This window comes from Macaca mulatta, chromosome 7 (assembly GCF_049350105.2).
Source record: "Macaca mulatta isolate MMU2019108-1 chromosome 7, T2T-MMU8v2.0, whole genome shotgun sequence".
Classification (NCBI taxonomy): Eukaryota; Metazoa; Chordata; class Mammalia; order Primates; family Cercopithecidae; genus Macaca; species Macaca mulatta.
The window spans coordinates 76740047-76758470 of NC_133412.1; the positions used below are offsets into that span (position 1 = coordinate 76740047).

An 18424-nucleotide genomic window follows, 5' to 3' on the forward strand; every position below is an offset into this window, starting at 1 on the left:
AATGTGTTCCCTTTTTTGGCTAAATTCTCTTTTCATTTCTCTCTCCTCTTCCCCATCTTCCTCCTTCTATTTCCCTTTCCCTTTGTACATTTTCCCTGTCTACCTTCCTCTTCTTCCTTTCTTCTCCATATTTCCTGGGACCCAATGGCAGGTGCAGCAGCAGCAGTGGCAGCGCCCCTTCGGAACTGGAGGATGAACCTGCCTGCATGGAGGAGATTGATTACAGTACAGACAGCAGCTCAGACCAGGAAGGGAGCTTGTCCGAGCTGGACCGGAGGATCCAGGAGTGCGCCTCGAATAAGGATGAGGGAGAGGAAGAAGAGGAGACACCAGGGCAGGAAGGAGAAGCCATCCCATAGGCCCGAGGTTCACAGCAAGTTCTGTGTCTCCAACCATTGGATTGGACTAGCAGCTATGCTACTGCTGCTTCATCATCAGACACACAGAGTGTATATGTCAGAGAAAAAAGCCAGCCTATGTGAGCTCAGCAACCCCATTTCCAGATTTTTAGTTTCCTTATGCATAGAAGCTAGCCACTTTATAACATTTTATATGTAGAGTTAGGTCACCCCTGAGGCCTATGCAAGCTGCCATTGTACTTAGAATGGGACTCATGGGTAGCCTCAAGATTACCATGGATCCTTTCAAGATTGTTCTGAGTTATTCTCCATTCCTGTGCTTGAACTGGAGCAAGCTGGAAGTAGAAGAGTTGGGCTTCTTCTTGGCTTCTCAGTCAGAATTCTAAGTGGTTATTTAAGTTGTTCCATATATGAGTATTATCTTCCACTGTTATCTCCCCACCATAGCATTTGAGCTCCCCAGAACAAACCACTGAGACTCTGGGGATCTTGGCAGGGTTTTCAGGTGCTGGGTGCTCAAACATGAAAAACTGTGCATCCAAGTAATTGCAGGCTTCATCTGTGATCTTCTCAAGCAGCATATATTTTACATATGTGGTACAGGCCAGAAGCTGCACTAGACTCTAAGAAATAAGACATGGTCACTGATCTTCACAGATTTTAAGATCATATGTACTCAGACCACCAAACATAATGCTAGGAAGTAGCAAGACCTACTGGAAAATTTATCCATTTCAGAATCAGACAGATATGGTTCATATGCTAGATCTGGCAGTTGCTTGTTATGACAACTTAGGCAAGTAATTAAATTTTCCCAAACTTCAGTTTTCTTATATATAAAATGTGGATAAGCATATCTATATCATAAAGTTATTGTAGGATGAAATGAGATAATCTATAAAAGTATAGCTTAGCATTTGGTACACAACAACATCGGCTTATTTTTCTTCATAACACAACAGAACATTCTATGTAAGAATTCTGACAGTTAAAAAAATATTCTCACCAGCCTGGACAACATGGTGAAACCCATCTCTACTAAACCCCATCTCTACAAAAATTAGCCAGGTATGGTGGCACACACCTGTAATCGCAGCTACTTGGGAGGCTAAGACAGGAGAATCGCTTGAACCTGGGAGGTAGAGGTTGCAGTGAGCCGAGATCGCACCACTGCATTCCAGCCTGGGTGACAGAGCAAGACTCTGTCTCAAATAACAACAACAACAACAACAACAAACCCAGAATCCAGAATTCTTTGGAGTCACATGGTAGGAAATATGCCCTCTTACTGGAAGGGAGCTGGGAAGGAGATTACACAGGAGCAGAATCTAGGAGGTTGGACTGACTTAAAACAGATGAAAATGGAGCAAGGCCTTTCAGCATTCAGAAGGAAGTAACTTAGTTATTTGAATAATGAAGTGTACAAGACCTGCGAAGAAAGGATAAGAAGGGATAACAAAGGCAGTGGTAGAGTGAGAGATAGAATATGCTAGGTCAAATTTAGGCTGTTTTAGATGTCATATGTATTTAGTTAGGATTAGGTTTAGCTGCAAGAGATGGACAACGTATCATAGTAGTAGCTTTCATAAGGCATAAGTCTAGTTCTCTTTCCTGTGGAATTTTACACACTGGAAGACCAGTCCTAGTGTCATGGCTGCATGGTGTCAGAGACCTGGCTTCTGCAGTTGTCTGGGTCTACTGTGTGTTGCTTCTACTCTTGGTCTAGAATGGCTGCTGAAGCATCAGTCATTGCATCTGCATCCCAGACAGTAGCAAGAAGAACACAAAAAGAAACGCCTGTTTTCTATCTTTCCAAAAGCAATATATAATATTTCTTCTTAATCCCATCAGCTGGAAAAAAAATGGGCCTATAACCATAGGTAGCTGCAAGAGAGTTTAGAAAACATAGTCTTTATTTGAGGTGGGCCCAGCTAAAATTTGAAGTTTGAAGTAAAAGTCTGAATACTAAGGGAAAAGATGATAATACCTATTGGGGGATTACATATCTGCCAAAAGACTTCTCCTGATGTTCCAAATACCACCAAGGGAGTTTTGGATATATTAGAATAATCTCAGATGAAACTTATAGCACATACCTCCTGACCAGCAGAAAGCCACAGAACAAAACTAGATTAACTCCAAGGAATAGAAGAAAGGCATCTGTGTCATGATTTTGGGAGTTGACAGTGTTATTAATAGTCTCTTATTTTTTTTTAACTCTTTTCCAAATTTCCGTGCTGTAGTTCAGAAATTGTACATCTATTCTTCATATTAAGACATGTATGTTTCTGTAACATATGTAAGAAATTTGAAGAATATCAGCAAAGACACTGAAAGTGAAACCCAAACACTATATATCTCTTAACTCCTCCCATATTTAATCTTTCCACTCTTAAATAAAGGCTAGCATAATAGTGCTGATTTTTCTTTGCTTTGAGGATTCAAGAAGATAATATTGAAATGTAATTGCTGAGAGAGGTGGGAATGATGCTAGCTTATTAATTATTATTTCAGCCCAAATTAATTTTGGGGGTTAGCTTCTGGTCATCCAGCATGTTTCTGAAAAAATGTGACTGTGACAGATAAGTTTTTGTGTGGCATGTTCAGAAAAAGTCAGGAACATGAAGTATTTGTTGATCCATCTATGTAACAAATGTATATTTAACCACCAACTATGGATCATGCACTTAACTAAACTCTATGGATGCAGATAAGAAAGACCCATTTTGTGCCCTCAGTAACCAGGGAAAGAAGAACAATAAACATTCTAATTTAATGCAGTGTGGCCCATGCCATTATGGAACTATGCAAAGAATATTACAAAAACACCTAATCTAATGGGGGTGGCAGTTGTGGTAAAAGTCTACCAAAAGAAGGTCATAATTTGGGTGATTCTTGAAGAATATGCAGGAGTTTTCAGGTACAGAGGGAGAAAAGACATGCGAAGGAGTGGAAAGATTTTGTGCAAAGGCTCTGTGGTAGAGTTAGAGCTTGAAATAAAATGTTCAGTGTGACTGGTTTAAAAGATGTATTTGTATGTGAGAAAAGGAGGAGAGTGACAAGAGATGAAACGGAAAAAGACAGCAGTCAGATAAAGCAGCATTTGGCATTCCTTGATGAAGAGGCTGAACTTAATTCTGAATGTAACAGGGGAGACTTAAAGAGCTTTCAGCAGAGGCATGCCAGTGACTGATATCAGCATGTCTGTACCAGCACCACTGCTCCCTTGTTTATGGCTGAGGGTTTGGTGCTCCCACTATGCTGGTTGTTCAGTAGTTTGAGGAGTGCCCCAGGTGAGAAATTACTATATTTGAAGAGCAGAAGGTTTGCATTCAGGTGAAAGATAATAATTGCAGTTTGGGGACATGTTGAATGTTGGTGGCCTACATGATAGCCAGTTTGGAAGGTTTCCTAGAAATCAGAGGTACATCATGAAGCAGAAGGAGAACAAGGAGAGGTGTACCTAACACCTAGTGATGTTGGGGACCCAGGTGAAGGTCCTGAGCACCTAAGCCCAGGTGCCAGTGAGTTGGGAAGGCAATTGACTGGAGGGAAGAGGGGACTTGGGAGCAGACCTCTCTCCCTTCCTGCTAGGACTGAAGGCTGTTCTGTGTCACATCTCACCAGTCTTCCATCCAGAGTTAGAGAGTACTTACTTGAGAGTTAACTCTCAATAGTTATAAGAGCCATTCCTCCAGTCAAGCCAGGACTTTTTCTTGCTGGCTGGACCACTTCAGTGAATTGTTCGGAAAAAAACGTGTTCTACCAAACTCAGAGCCAAACTAAGATGACCCAAGAATTCCAAGGAGTTGTAGGCCATAATGCGAAGCAAATGTGGTCCAAAATGTGCAGAGGAGAGGACAGTCCAGAGAGGCGATGTTGGGGCCAGGCCAAGTGCATACTGTCCTGTACCAGCTGTCATCCGGTGCTCTGCATGCAGGACTGGAACTGGGGCTAAAGGGCTGTGGGGGCCTGCAGCTTCCTGGGACAGCCTGGTGAAACTTTGATGGGCAAAGGTTGGGAGCTCTCTGATTTCACCTTTAGGATAGTTCCATTGTTAGAATAGAAGCCCAAGACTTGCCACCCATGAGCTCCCGAGGGTGGAAACTACTGACCATTCATAACACTTTCCTCTGATAAGAGGCTTTGTGGCTCCACATTTCCTTTAGAAGGAAGTCTAAATGTCTCAACAGATCCCTTTATAGTCTGGCCCCAATCTCCTTGACAGCCTCAGGTTCTGCCACTCTTTATTCTCTTCGATTTGCCACTGAGCATACCCTCATGTTCTCTCTCATGCATTTATGCATGTGTGTGTTCTTAAGCCACACTTATGCATGTGCACTTCTTATGCCACACAGCTCCCTAAATGTCCTCTTTGATTTTTCTAACATTTTCATATTTTTCCTCTGCCTCTGATAAGAATCTCCCGTTCCATTTGTGAATACCAAAACCCAGTTCAAATATCATCTTTCTTCTGTAAAACTTGTCCTCATCACCCAATGCCAAGTTATATATAATCTCTCTTCCATGCCCCTATTGCACTGTTTATATATCTCTTTTATACTATGCTTATTTTTAACTTGATATATATACCTTTTACACCCACACCCCCATTCACCATTGAATAGTGAGCTCTAAAGTGCACAAACCTACTATTATCTTGGCATCTGTCCCTGTACCTAACATAGTTCTTAACACATTGCAAGTGTTCAAAAATGTGTCTTCCCCTCAGCTTCAAACCTGGACATCCAATGTCTCAATAAAACCTCACTTATTTTCCTTCAATCCCTCCATTTTCCATCTCAAAGAAGAGTTTGTGTTATAGAAAGGGAAACTGGTTTCACTAAAAGGACGTCTAGCACAAGTGCAGCCTGGCCTCTCAAGCTGGTGGTTGCCATGGAAGACTTCCGAGTGTGGGGCGAGCTTAACAAGGGGCAGAGTGTTCTTGTCCTAACCTGTGTTGTGCAAATGTTAAAATAGAGTGGTGATAATGGAGGGGTGGCATCTCCAAGGGTTCCCCGGAGCTGCCATATTTACCCAGGTGCTCTGGCTCCTATGCTCCCGTTGGTGAGAACCGGCTGTGCAGCTCCATAGGTATCATGCTAACTTGGTTGCCTGGGCCCTCCTTGCAATCCCATCAATAAGAATCAGCATCCAAGAATTCCATCCATTGACTTCAGTCTCCTTCCAGAAAGAGGATTCAGAGCCACCAAGAACATTTGAAATTAACCTGCTCCCTAAGTTACAAGCTCACCTTGAGGGTTGCCAACACAAGGAAGGTCATATTACACCCTTCCATTTATGAGCCTGGAAAATGGTGCTGTAGAGTTGATTTCATATTCTAAAGGGAGCCTCTGCCCTATGCCAAGAGAAGGGGCTCCCAGGAAATGCCTGACATAAGTCATCCTTGTTAGGGCCTCAGAAGAATGACCCTCATGGTGGATCTCAGCATTTGGATTTGCATTAAAATGATGGATTTGTTTTGCCCTGCTGGTACAGCTCACCCCAGCTCCCCAAACTCTCTAGTCTTGGAAAGACATGCATAGTAGCCTGGTGCTCACCAGGAGGGATTTTCTGGGCAAAAATAATTCATCAGGTCTGGAGCCTGCTGCTGTCTTCCCAACAGATGTCCTCTTTTGTTTGTGTTGCATTTTGTCTTCATGCTACCAATGTTTGATAAAAAGTGTTCTTTAGAAAAGAAAAAAGAAAGTGGTAAAAGGGAATTTTGAGATAAAAATGGATTATATACAACCTTTCAGTGCCTAATAATAAAAAGATACAATTGCGTATAACTTAAAATCATCTATTACACACACACAATTCAACATAATGGAGCTGAAACTGAGCTTGAGTTCCCCACCACATACACACACACACACACACACACACACACACACACACACACACACACACACGGCACAGGGCTTTAAGCATAACAATGAGTGAGGGAAGGTTGATTCTCAGACACATGACAGGTGAGGGGTAGCTAGTTGATGATTTTAGGCTCTACGGTCAGACAGAAGTCAAGATGAAGGCCTTTTGGGTAGAAGATGGGACTCACCTCTCATCAGCACGTGACATAAACTGAACTTGAAGTGTGTATATATTCTGGGTCAGTTCCAGTGCAAAGTAAAATGGGTTCAGTATCATTGGTAGAGAATACAGACTATGAGAGAATTACCGAATGAGCCACATTTAGGTCTTATGACAAGTAGCTTAACAGAGGAGAGCACTGACTGTTTACAAGGCTGAAGCAGGCAAGGTGTGGTGGCTCACAACTGTAATCCCAGAATTTGGGGAGGCCATGCTGGGAGGATCCCTTGAGCCCAGGAGTTTGAGATCAGCCTGGACAACATAGTTAGACCCTGAATCTACAAAAATAAAGAAAAAAAAATAGTCAGCCATGATGGTGCATGCCTGTAGTCCCAGCTACTAGGGAGGCTGAGGTGGGAGGATCACCTGAACCTGGAAGGTTGAAGCTACAGTGAGTCGTGATCGCACCACTGCACTCCCACCTAGGTGACAGTGTGAGACCCTGTACTCTGTCTAAAAATAAATAAATAAAAGGCTGAAGCAAAGATGATTCTCCATGGGGGGATTTCAATGATCTTTTATAGTCTCTAGGCTCTTATGGGGTTAAAATAATTTCTTAGTACCAGACAAGTATTATGACCAACTCCTGGCAAAATAAATAACACTTAAGCACAATTATTTGGAGCTATTCCGTTAAAGTGAGTGTGGCCCTGGTCTTGAAGGGCGGGGCAAGACATGGCATTGAGTTCCGTTGTCTCTACTGGCTGTAGGACGGGAGAGGAAGCAGAGAGGCCAACAGGTCTGCCATCCAAACGTCCAGGGTATGGGGTTAAATGAATGAATGTCCTGGGGTAGACTATCAACCACACCCTATCCACACTTCAGTATGAAGAGGAAGTTATTTTGGGAGGTATTAGAAGAGGAGAAATCTGCCTATGTTTCTACTCTGCTCAGACAATCACATGGTGACTCATTTCACTCTCAGTACCAGCTCTGTGGGATAAATGGACATTATGATTGTCATTTTTAAAATGAAGTGCACCCATACTTAAAGAGACATGCTTAGTAAATGACAGAGCTGGAATCTGTTCCCAGGGAAATCTGACTTCCCAACTCATGCTCCTTCCACTTCCCCAGAGGAGGTGAACATGAACCATAACACAGTTACAGCTAATGTGGTAATTAGCAACACTTAGTATGTATAACAGTCTAAGACCATCACAGGTGTCATCATGTTTAAGCATAAAATTTCAGTCCGATGAGCTATACTCTGTTGTTATGCTCACTTTATAAATGAGGGCATTAAGAATGTAAGGGCTAGCCTGAGATGATACAGGTAGTAAGTACCAGATCACAACCTTAACTCAGGCAATTGGACTCTTAAACCTGCTCTCCAAGGAAAAGCATCTTTCTTCAAAGACCCCTGAGGGCCCTCTGAGAGGTTATGGAGCAACTCTCCATCTCTAGGAAAGTGTGTTGTTCTTATAGGTCCTTGACTGAAATATAAGTAACTCATACTGGACATCTCTGCATAATATCCTGCTTCTCTTCAAACTCAACAGGTTTAAAGTCAAAATCTCCTTCCAACAAAATCTGTACTTTCAAATTCCTAAATTTGATCATGCCAATAGTAAACCTGTGTTGTTTGATTTCTTTGTTTGCCAGATGCATAGCTCACTGTCTAGCCGAGGCTGGCACTCCGATCTTCACTAAATGGATGAATCTGCAATGTTAGCGAGTCTGATTCTTAGCTTTGGACTCAAACCAAAGCTAAGACTCACACTCAACAACACTGTTCTTTCTTCTCTCTCTTCTTGGGCCATTTCTCACCTGGACTTCAGGAATTTTTCTGACTACTCTTCTCACCTTTGGTTGTGACTCCTTTCCAACCCTTTCATCCCTGCATAGCCTGATGGTATTGAGAAGGAAAACCGGCTTCTACTTTCACTGCTTATAACTTGCCAGTGACCTCTCATGGTCTTAAGGATAAAATGCAAATAGGACCTAGTGCTTGAGGCCTTTCAAATCCAGCCACTATGTAATTTTCTGGTCTCTTCTCTTGACACCAGCCCCTGTTAAAGTCATAAAAACTTACTTTCAGTTCTCAGAAAGCACTTTACTCTTCTGTTCCCTCTTCTTCCATCCATGTGCCTAATTCTATCCATTATGTTCTTAGGTGTAGCCTCCCCCAAGAAGTCTCCCATGATCTGATTCTGAGTTCCTACAGTCGTCTTGGAGAAACCCAGTCACAGCTTTTGTTGTATGGCATTGCCTGTGGACTCTGCTGTCCCTTCTCCACCACCCCCCTCCCTGCCCCACCACAAGACTGTAATATCTTGGAGAACAAAGACAATTTTGCTCACTGATACATCCTAAGGTCCTAGCATCGTGCCCAAGATGTGGTGGGACTTCTGTAAATATGTGTTGAATGATTGAGATCTTAATTTCCGTTACAAAGGTCTCCTGAGAATGACCTCCTACCCGTTGCCTCAGTAACCTCTTACACATGGAGAGCAGAGCTGCAGGAAAGCAGGACACACCTGAGTCCAGGCAACTCAGAGCTTCAAAGAAGCGTCCAGGAGAAACCTCCGTCAGCCCCCTGTTTGCGGTGCCTCCTGGTCGGTAATTTTCCAGAAGCAGTTTCTTGTTTCCTCCAAATGGCCTGTAGAGGTCAGAAAAGGGCCTTATTTTCCAATCACCGACTGTCCTCTCTACATTAGCATTCACCCCGGGTGTCTATAATTAAGCAAGCCTAAGCTGGGCACATAGGAACGGAAATGCATTGACTTTAATAAAACAGAGTGTAAAACAACTTTAGATTGACTCCAGCCTTGTTTATTCTTGCACACTTGTAATTCTGGTTTGGTATATTCCCAGTCAAAGAGACCATTGTCCTGGGAACTGAAGCATGTCCCTTGCTTCATTGCTATTGCAGCCTGTCCAAGGAGGCAAGCCGCACCAGGTTGCTGCTACCGGCTCACAGCAATTTTTTTTTTTTAATTTTTTAAAGAAGGACAATAACAAAGAGAAGAACCTGTGGGAACGATGAGAGGAGCTCCTATTGATATCCTAGACTTTGTGTATATGTGTGTGTGTGTGTGTGTGAATGTAAGTATATTCAGAGTCCAGAAAAAATATGTAAATAATAAAAATGGATCAGGCACTCTGGTCTTCACATATTGTGAATTTCAGGAAATGATGATTTTGTTCTTTAAGTGATTCCCTAGCATATGGAACAGAACATTATAACGGAAGTTGAGAGACCATTTAGGTTTAGGCTCTGGCTCTGTTACTTCAATGTATGGCTTTGGGCTGACTGTTTCCTCTGGGTCTCAGTTTCTTCATTGGAGGGTGAAGGGCTGGACCACACGAAATCTAAGCTCACTTCTATTTCTAATATTCATGAACATGAATGCTGTGCTGGCGGGGCCTGCAGAGAACACCAGCAGGCCCAGGGCTGGCCAGGCTGGTGAAGAGGCAGCGTGAGGTGGCTCACACTAGTGTTCTGTCTCTGCAGGGACTGAGGCCAGGCCTGCACAATGATCTTTTCAGAGCAGAGAGCAGAGCAGTGCCGTTGATACCCTGCCAATGCCCAGCAGAATAAAAGCTTCTGAAATCAGGGCTAAAAATAAATAATAAAACAAAGTGACAACATAAACAGGAAGACCTAAAGGAGGGGGAATGAATTGAGTCAGCAAAGTTGGGGCTGGGGTGGGGCAGGGAAGAATCTAATTCGTTTTCATTTGCGTGCTTTGGCCTGCTAGGTGCTGCACTGGTGTTTAAAGTGCTCTTGGAAGGGGGAGTTTGACGCCACCATGGGAGAAGATACAGAAGATGGGGCAGAGGCGTGGCTGCTCTCTCAGGCCCATTTCCTCCCCGCTGTGCAGTTGGCCCGCCCACTCCTCACTGACTCTTTGTTGGTTGTTGAGAGAGAGAGTTCTTTCACAGTCCCTCTCCTGTCCCTGGCCTCTGCCTGGGCCTGGGCCAGCTGCCCTCATCGACCTTGTCTCTCAGCATTTGGGACCCAGCTTCCTCTTGGCCTCTTTGCACACACTCAGGATTTCAATCAAAATGACTTTTGAGTCTGGTCGTTTAGGGGAGGATGTGTGCAAGAGGGGTGGGGAAGGGAGCTCATTATTACTGAGCACATTGAATGTTCCGGCCGCTGTACAGTTACATGCAACATGCAAGGAGACAGAGAGCAGTCACCTAGCAGCAGCCACAGGGCAAGTAAACAAACGCAGATCACCTCTACAACCTTGTTCCAGGCCTTGTCATTGTGAAGGGTAGAGATTCAAAGCAGATGGAGACTTCCTTTGGTGAGGCAGTTTCTTGAATTTGGGGATATACAAATGTGAGCAACCATTATTGGGGTGAGGGAAGAAAAGCTGCTTTGCTGTGCATTAAATGGTACCAAAGATTCAGGGAGTGAGGCCGGGGTGTGCACTGGGAGAGAAGAAGAGAGAAGAGAGAGGATGAGGACTTCCCAGCATGACTCAAGGCAGGGGAGCAAAGAGGGCCTCTGAGAAGTCCTGACTCATAAAAAAGTGATGTCTAGGATTGAATTTTAAGTTGTTTTCTGCTCTGTGGGATCTCATTTCACTCCATCCCTAGACCCTCAAATCCCTAGTAAAAGTCTACTATTCCCAAGTAGACTTGGGATTCTGGGTTCTCATTATATTTTGAGTAAATGAAAGGTTCAATTATTAATTTGGGATAAAAGCATGGGGAGAAGCCACCAGTTCAATTGTTCATTTGGGATAAAAGTAGGGGGAGAAGCCACCAAAGAGAATTCAGCAGAAGCAGGATATCTGCAAAATTCATTTCTAGGAAATTACATATTCCTTTATTTGGATACTTCATGAACATGATGGTAATGATAATAATCAACTTGCCATAAACACTGACCATGAACCAGTCCTTGGGCTGAAGGTTTACTATTCACAAAACCCCTTTGAGGTAAATAACTATTATCATATCCATTTTACAGACAAAGAAACAAAGTCTGGGAGATATTTAGCAGCTTGTGCGAAGTAAGTGGTTAGTGCAGAGGCTGCAATTGGGTTTGAACTGAGCTTGCATCCTCTTCCCTTTCTCCTCATGGTGTAATACCACTGAAAACGAAATGTTCCTCAGTGGCAGTGGACATCTCTTCCCTTCGTTTTTCCCTTGAGGCAAACTTGCCTTCATACTTTCTTCTTCAAAGTCAATTAGAAATGGATCTGTATGACACCACTGCACTCCAGCCTGGGCCACAGAGGGAGACCCAGTCTCAAAAAAAAAAAAGAAAAAGAAAATAGATCTGTAATTTTCAGAGTCTTATTTTCAGACTTAGTCAAGACCTATTTTCTCCCCCACGTACCTATTAATCTTAATTTTGCTCAGCTTCCTTTTCCACATTTCTAGACAAAAATGTTTTGTGACCTTTTAAAGAAATCTTCCAATGGGTTGATGGTGGTAGTTGGTGATGTGTACGGGAAATACGTGAAGCGCACTATAAGCTTCCCCTAGCAAATGCTCAGAGCAGCGTTTTTAAAGATGAACAACATGAATTTCAAACAGAGGTTAAGTAAACATCATAGAGAAATATGTCCCCAACAAAATCAGGTCTGGATTGGGATCGGCAGGATTTCCCTTAAGGTGTCTGCTCTGACTCAGGAAATGGTTCTTCCTGGGTGTCTGTCTGTCATGCCCATGCATGTTCTGAACAATATCGCGTGTTCCCTGGTGACTCTATTTTTGTCAGAGTACTACTTTGAAGGCTGTGGCATAGGAACGCTAGGGATACCTTGCAGACTTACGCTCAGAGGTCTGTAATGCACCACATCAACATCAGCTAGTTTCAAGTGATACTCAGTTTACTTTATTAGGAAAGGATCTATACTCTCTAAATCCTAAACTGTTACTGCTCCTCAGCTTCACTTAACTTCAACCTAAAAATTAATGCTATAAGTGAGTGGCCACTTCAACAAGGGCACTCAGCACAGAACAACAGGAGAAATGGACCTTGGTCCTCTACCTTTTCCTGTCTCTGTTGAAATGGATTTTCCTGTAGTTTGACATAAGTCAATGATATTCCAGAAAGACAGCTTACCTGAGCCATGCTTCTCTTTTTCTGAATAGTTCTTTTGTTTTGTTTTGTTTTGTTTTGCTTTGCTTTTTTCTCATCTGAAGTGGCTACAAGATGAAAAGACCAGAAACACATGACATTAATTAATGTAAGGAAAAACAGGGCCCAGCATGGGAGAATGAATTAACACTGAAATCTCTAGGGCTTGTCAATGACTAGCTGCTTAGCTTCCCACTCCCTGTTGCCACACACACACACCTTACTACCTAAGGAAAAACTCTTACATGAATGAAGAAAAAAACAGAGCCTTCAAGGACACTAATCTGGTGCCTGTTGCAGAGAGCAGTTTTTGTGTTAAGAAGAAGATTATAAATAGAAGTGACTGCAGCAAGCTCTCTCACAATGTTTTATAATTGGTGTTGTAATACCTTGGGCCAGATGATATGAGAAAGATGGTGTGGCAGAATGTGTCCGGCCTGTAAAGCACCCACAGTGTCTGGAGTCCCAGTGGGGCTGAAATGGGACAAGGGAGAAGGAGTAGGCAGGGGCTGCTTGGCCCACTCTACAATGGGCCTCAGAAGTAAAGGGCAGGCTCATGGGGGAAGGATATCAGTACCTGTGCCTCAGTTTTACATTGCTGGGAAACAAATTACTACCAATTTAGTGCTGTCAAACAACATCCAGTTACTATCTTAGGATGAGTAAGTCAGAAGCACAGGGAACCTCCCTGGGTTCTCTGTTCAAGATGCCTCAAAACTGAAACCCAAGCGTCAGCCAGCCTGGACTCCTGTCTGGAAGCTCAGGGAAAGAATCTGCTTCCAAGCTCAAGCTGTTGTCTGAATTCAGTTCCTTGTGGTGGTAGGCACTGAGCTCCCCACTTCCTAGCCAGCTGTCAGTGGGGCTGTTCTCAGCTCCTACAGTCTGCCCCCATTCCTCGGCCTGTGACATCTCTGGAAGCCAGCGAAGTGGGTTTAACCACCACCCCTCCCCCATGCTTTGAATCTCTTTTACTTCTACTAGCCAGAAAAACCCTGTTCTTTTAATAGGCTAGTGTGATTAAGTTAGACCCAACCTGATCATCTCTTCTTTGCCTTAAAACCTAGTACAATCACAGGAGTGAAATCTCATCATAGTCAGGGCCTCTATCCATGATCAAAAGCAGGGAAGGGGATTATACAGGGCAGATTTCATTCGTTTCATTTTTATAATTCTGCTTACCACAAACGACAATATTATCAAGGGTTATGTAATGCTCTCCAAGTGCTAGGAACAGCTTCAGCATTTTACATACATTAATACATGAATCTTCATAACAATCCTATAATGTAGGTATATTCATTCTAGTATTCTGACTTTATATATGAGGCCAAAGTGTTGATGTAGTATACACAGCTAGCCTGGGATTGAGTTGTGATTTGAACTCGACAAGTACAGCTCCAGGTTTATGCCAGATTTCTTGGCTCTATCTAAAATGTACTCTCTTAGACATAGTTTTTTTCCTTCATTTTGCCTGAGCTGGGATGTGAACATGATGTTACCAAAACAAACTAGGGAGCTGCTCACCTGGTACATTAAGGCAAAACATCCTCTGTGAGGTTTTGTAATTGGAGAAAGGAGGGCATTTATTTTCAGAGTGCCAAGCAAGGAGAACTGGGCAGCTCACACGTAGACCTGACCTCCCCAGCAGCTTGTAGGTAAGGGTCTTTAAAGGAAGGGAGGCAGAGGTTATAGGCAAAGTCATCAATCAATATATGGTGGTTATACATTGGTTTGATCTAAAAATTTGGGACATTTTGAAGCAGGTCCTAAGTGGATTCAAAGATTTTCTGATTTGTGATTGGTTAAGGAGACAAAGCTTTGTCTAATGATTTGGGGGTCAACAGAAAGGAATGGTGAGTTCCAGCCTGTGGATGTGACTTCCTCCAGGCTCCTCAAGAAGAAATTTAGAACAGAAAACGGCAGTCAGAGTTCAGTCCTCAGTCTCCTGTTGTCTGAGGTCTACATGCCAATGTATCCATTTGGTGGGGGTCCGGGTTTCTGAAAAAACTTAGGGACATATGTTAAGATGTAATTTTTAGTTTCTATAGGGAACCAAACATCTCATGACTCTAACTTCCTTGGTTATTGTTTTAAGCGACTATTACCTTCTTGCTTATCAAGTTGCTCATTTACTTCTCAAGGCTAACTAGGTGCCTGGAATTTCCCTTGAAGGAACTCGATATTTTCTTTTATTTCCATGCTTGGGAAGGGAGAATGAGGAGGAGGCCCCTAAGAGGAGTCCCTGCTCCCTCTCGATGAGGTTTGGAGTTGTCTAGTGGGACAGGAATAGGATGCAGTAGAAGGCAGCACAGCATGCATGGATCAAACTGTCTGTGGCCAAGGCTTTAATGTCAAGGCACCTGTGGCATGTCCACCTCTTCTAATTTCACCATTTTGTACTCAGAGTCTTACTTAGTTATAAAGAGCACACATTTCCCCTCGCATATATCCTTCAGGAGCACTTGATCTAGTAATGATATTTGAGATGTTCAAGGAATAAAGTGAGGTCTTCATGAAACAGATATCCCACCTCCTGGAACTCTGCTTCCTACTTGAGTTGAAGTCTGTGCTGTGCAGGTGCTCAGGTCTGCATAAAAAAGGGACCTAACCAATGCTTACTCTATATGGACTTATTCATAATTTTTCAGTCTTTCATTGATTTGGTTGCATTATTTTGGCTTATGTAGGAGGATGAAGATATATCCTTAAAGATATAACTAGTTTATAATCATAAATTTGAAGAAAAAAGGCTAATAAATATGAAACAAAGTTGATTTCAAAAATAGTATTTTGCAATGCCTTAATATTATTAGTAATAGTATTAACAGAGAAACTTCATCAATAAAATTACGTTGTTGCATACAGCAAAAGGCATAATGAAAAACAAAATCCAGCATAATGAAAAACAAAATCCAGGAACATGTTATTATTATTATTTTTCTGAGACGAAGTCTCACTCTGTCACCCAGGCTGGAGTGCGACGGCACAATCTCGACTCACTCAAACCTCCACCTCCTGGGTTCAAGCAATTCTCCTGCCTCAGCCTCCCAAGTAGGTGGGATGACAGGCACGTACCATCATGCCCAGCTAATGTTTTGTATTTTTAGTAGAGACAGGGTTTCACCCTGTTGGCCAGGCTGGTCTTGAACCCCTGACCTCAGGTGATCCACCTGCCTTGGCCTCCCAAAGTGTTGGGATTACAGGCATGAACCACCACTCCTGGCCCAGAAACGTTTTAAAAAACTAAACAGAAGGCAGAAAACTGACATTTCATAATTGTAGCTATAATTTAAATGCTATAAATTATACCACTAAATGACACAGAATATCAAGTATGATCAAGAAATAAACATAATACTATTTTTCATTCATTATACATAACAAAATAAACAGACTCATAATGAAACAATCCAGGTGGAAAAGAGGCAATGAAATTATTTCTAGGGAGCAGTTACCAATGAGAAGAATTACAAGTGCAAGCTCAAGTTCTGAAGCAACACTTTAGGTAAGGGAACTGGTTTAGGAAACTAGGAGAAATAGGAATCAGCTTATTATCAGAGCCGTGGTAGAAGGTCATGATGACCAGGAGGAGACATTCAATCTGACTGTGAGAACGTGTGAAAAATAAGGAGACAAAAAATGCACAATGATCCCACCCAGGGCACTGCAGCAAGAAGGAGCCCAGGTATCCAGCCCAAGGGATGGTGGTGGCAGGGATGCAATCGCTGGAGCTGGATATCAGTAACGTGGTGATGTGTCTATCTGTGATCTCATCCTTTGTCTCTCTCTCTTACACCAGATAACTTTGAACAGATGATGAATAGGCAGAAGGGGTAAACAGATCTGTTGAATTATGTGGGCTTAGGACAGATTAAAGTGAATTGACAAGACAGTCTCCTTCAGTTGTCCCTATGATGCATTAGCTTGACATTCAGAAGCCTCTACAATTTAGCCCACCTCTGCCTGCCTTGCCAGGATTGTCTTCAATACACAGGGCCCAGGACCAGCTTTTCAGCTAGAGTGGCCTATTCCCCATCTCCCAAGTTTATCCTGCCTGTTATCACGTCCTCACCTTCTCCTGCTGTTCCTCCCTCCCTTCAAGGACCGATTCAAATCTCAGCTCACCCCTGATCTGAGTATCTTCTGTAACTCCTACTCTTTCTGTGCTTCCGTCCATGAATGCCGAAAGCATTTATTATGCAATTAACCATATCCTTTCATGCTTGGCTATTTGGCTGTTTATCTCTTTTGTTGTGATTCAGTACTTCACATGTGACTGTCATATCTGTGCAAATACACTATTTATCCCCTGAAAGCAAGGCTATGTCTTTTTTACATCATTCATCATTTACCATATTCCAATTTCAGTTTGTTTACGGACATTATCTGACAAAATGCTCCCTATAAAACTTCATATTAAATATTATTTTCCTCATTATATGAACAACCTAATTGAGGCTTAAATAAGTTTAAAAACCCGCCCTAAGTCATACAGCTAATAAGTGACAGAATCAAGATTTAAGCCATGTGATTTGGACAAAAATCCTCTACTTTTCCCATGAGGCCATGATATCATTACACCTTCCTGGAGCCATTACTCTAGATAATACATCAAAATAAAATATTCATAGCATATATACGTATAAAAGCGGTCTCCATAAATACGTGTCAACTATTTTACTTCATTTGCCCACAAGTTTTAAGTTATGAAGGAATCTTTAAATGGAAAGCCTAGATAAAATGTCTGTTCATGCATATTCACAGATACACATGTATGCATGCACACATACATGTGCACACACAGGGATGCATACACACATGCTCATACACACAACCGTTTGCATCATGATAGATTGGCTGGTAAGTGCCACACACAGTTCTGCCTGAAAGGACATTGCTATCCTAATGGCACAATGAATGGTCTCATTGGCAAGGACATAGAGAATTTTTAATCCCATTTAGGGTAGAAAGGTGTGTAATCTTAGCAGAATGCTTCAAGGCTCAATTTTATTGCAAGGATGCCCAGAGCTCATTGATTTGGTTTATAGTCAGCATATTACTTTGAAGTACAGCCCTGTTAGTTGTAATATTAGCTATTGAAAAGCTCTATGTCAATTCCTCTGTTAATCATGACCTGGAAAGTATAATGAATGCAGAGGGTGCTCAGCAGGTATGTTGTTTGTCCAGGTTCTCAGCTTATTCTCTATTTGGGAGAGAAAGGCATGACAGCTCTGAAACTTGTAATCTTTCAGAAGTGGGAAGCAGAGAGGGAACTGTGGTGGGGAAGATACCACAAGATTGTTCGTAGGTTCCCTTGATAACTTGGACATCACTTTTTGGCAGCAGATAGTTTCCATGTGCATGGAAAGTTTCCATGTCCATTACATTTTGCTACTCTGTGTCTCTCAAACTTTGGCCACATAAAAATTACCTGGGTGGCTGGGCACAGTGGCTCACACCTGTAATCCCAGCACTTTGGGAGGCCAAGGAGGGTGGATCACAAGGTCAGGAGATTGAGACCATCCTGGCTAACATGGTGAAACCCCGTCTCTTCTAAAAATAAAAAATTTAAATTAAATTAAAAAATAAAACTTAGCTGGGCATGGTGGTAGGCACCTGTAGTCCTAGCTAATCGGGAGGCTGAGGCAGGAAAATCACGTGAACCCAGGAGGCGGAGGTTGCAGTGAGCTGAGATTGCACCACTGCACTCCAGCCTGGGCGACCGAGTGAGACTTTGTCTCTAATAATAATGATAATAACAATAACCTGGGTGGCTTGTTAAAACAGAGAGATAAGCCCCACATCTGGAGATTGATTGGGGAGGTATATGGTAGAGTCTAATAATTTGCATATCTTAGAAGTTCATAAATCATGCTGATACTGTTGGTCCATGGAATACCCTTTGAGAACCACTATCCTTACA

General features: G+C 42.6%; 1 protein-coding gene and 1 long non-coding RNA gene across 6 annotated transcripts in view; one reads left to right on the top strand and one right to left on the bottom strand.

Moving 5' to 3' along the window:
• The window catches only part of AGBL1 (AGBL carboxypeptidase 1), an 857161-nt gene extending 847952 nt beyond the window's left edge, over window positions 1-9209 (top strand). For 3 of the 5 annotated variants that reach the window (XM_015142961.3, XM_077940234.1, XM_077940233.1), the window contains one exon: window positions 152-3139. In XM_015142961.3, the coding sequence (XP_014998447.3) occupies window positions 152-359 (208 nt within the window). In that variant the 3' untranslated portion in view covers window positions 360-3139. Of the gene's footprint in view, window positions 1-151; window positions 3140-8568 lie in introns of those variants that run through there. The other 2 variants (XR_013395946.1, XM_077940232.1) reach the window with 2 other exon arrangements.
• Window positions 9210-11528: 2319 nt separating this feature from the next.
• The window catches only part of LOC144330084 (uncharacterized), a 105364-nt gene continuing 98468 nt past the window's right edge, over window positions 11529-18424 (bottom strand). Inside the window, exons 6-7 of the long non-coding RNA XR_013395948.1 lie at window positions 12487-12569; window positions 11529-11663 (exon numbers count right to left, since the gene is read on the bottom strand). This is a non-coding gene — a long non-coding RNA (uncharacterized LOC144330084). The remainder of the gene's footprint in view (window positions 11664-12486; window positions 12570-18424) is intronic.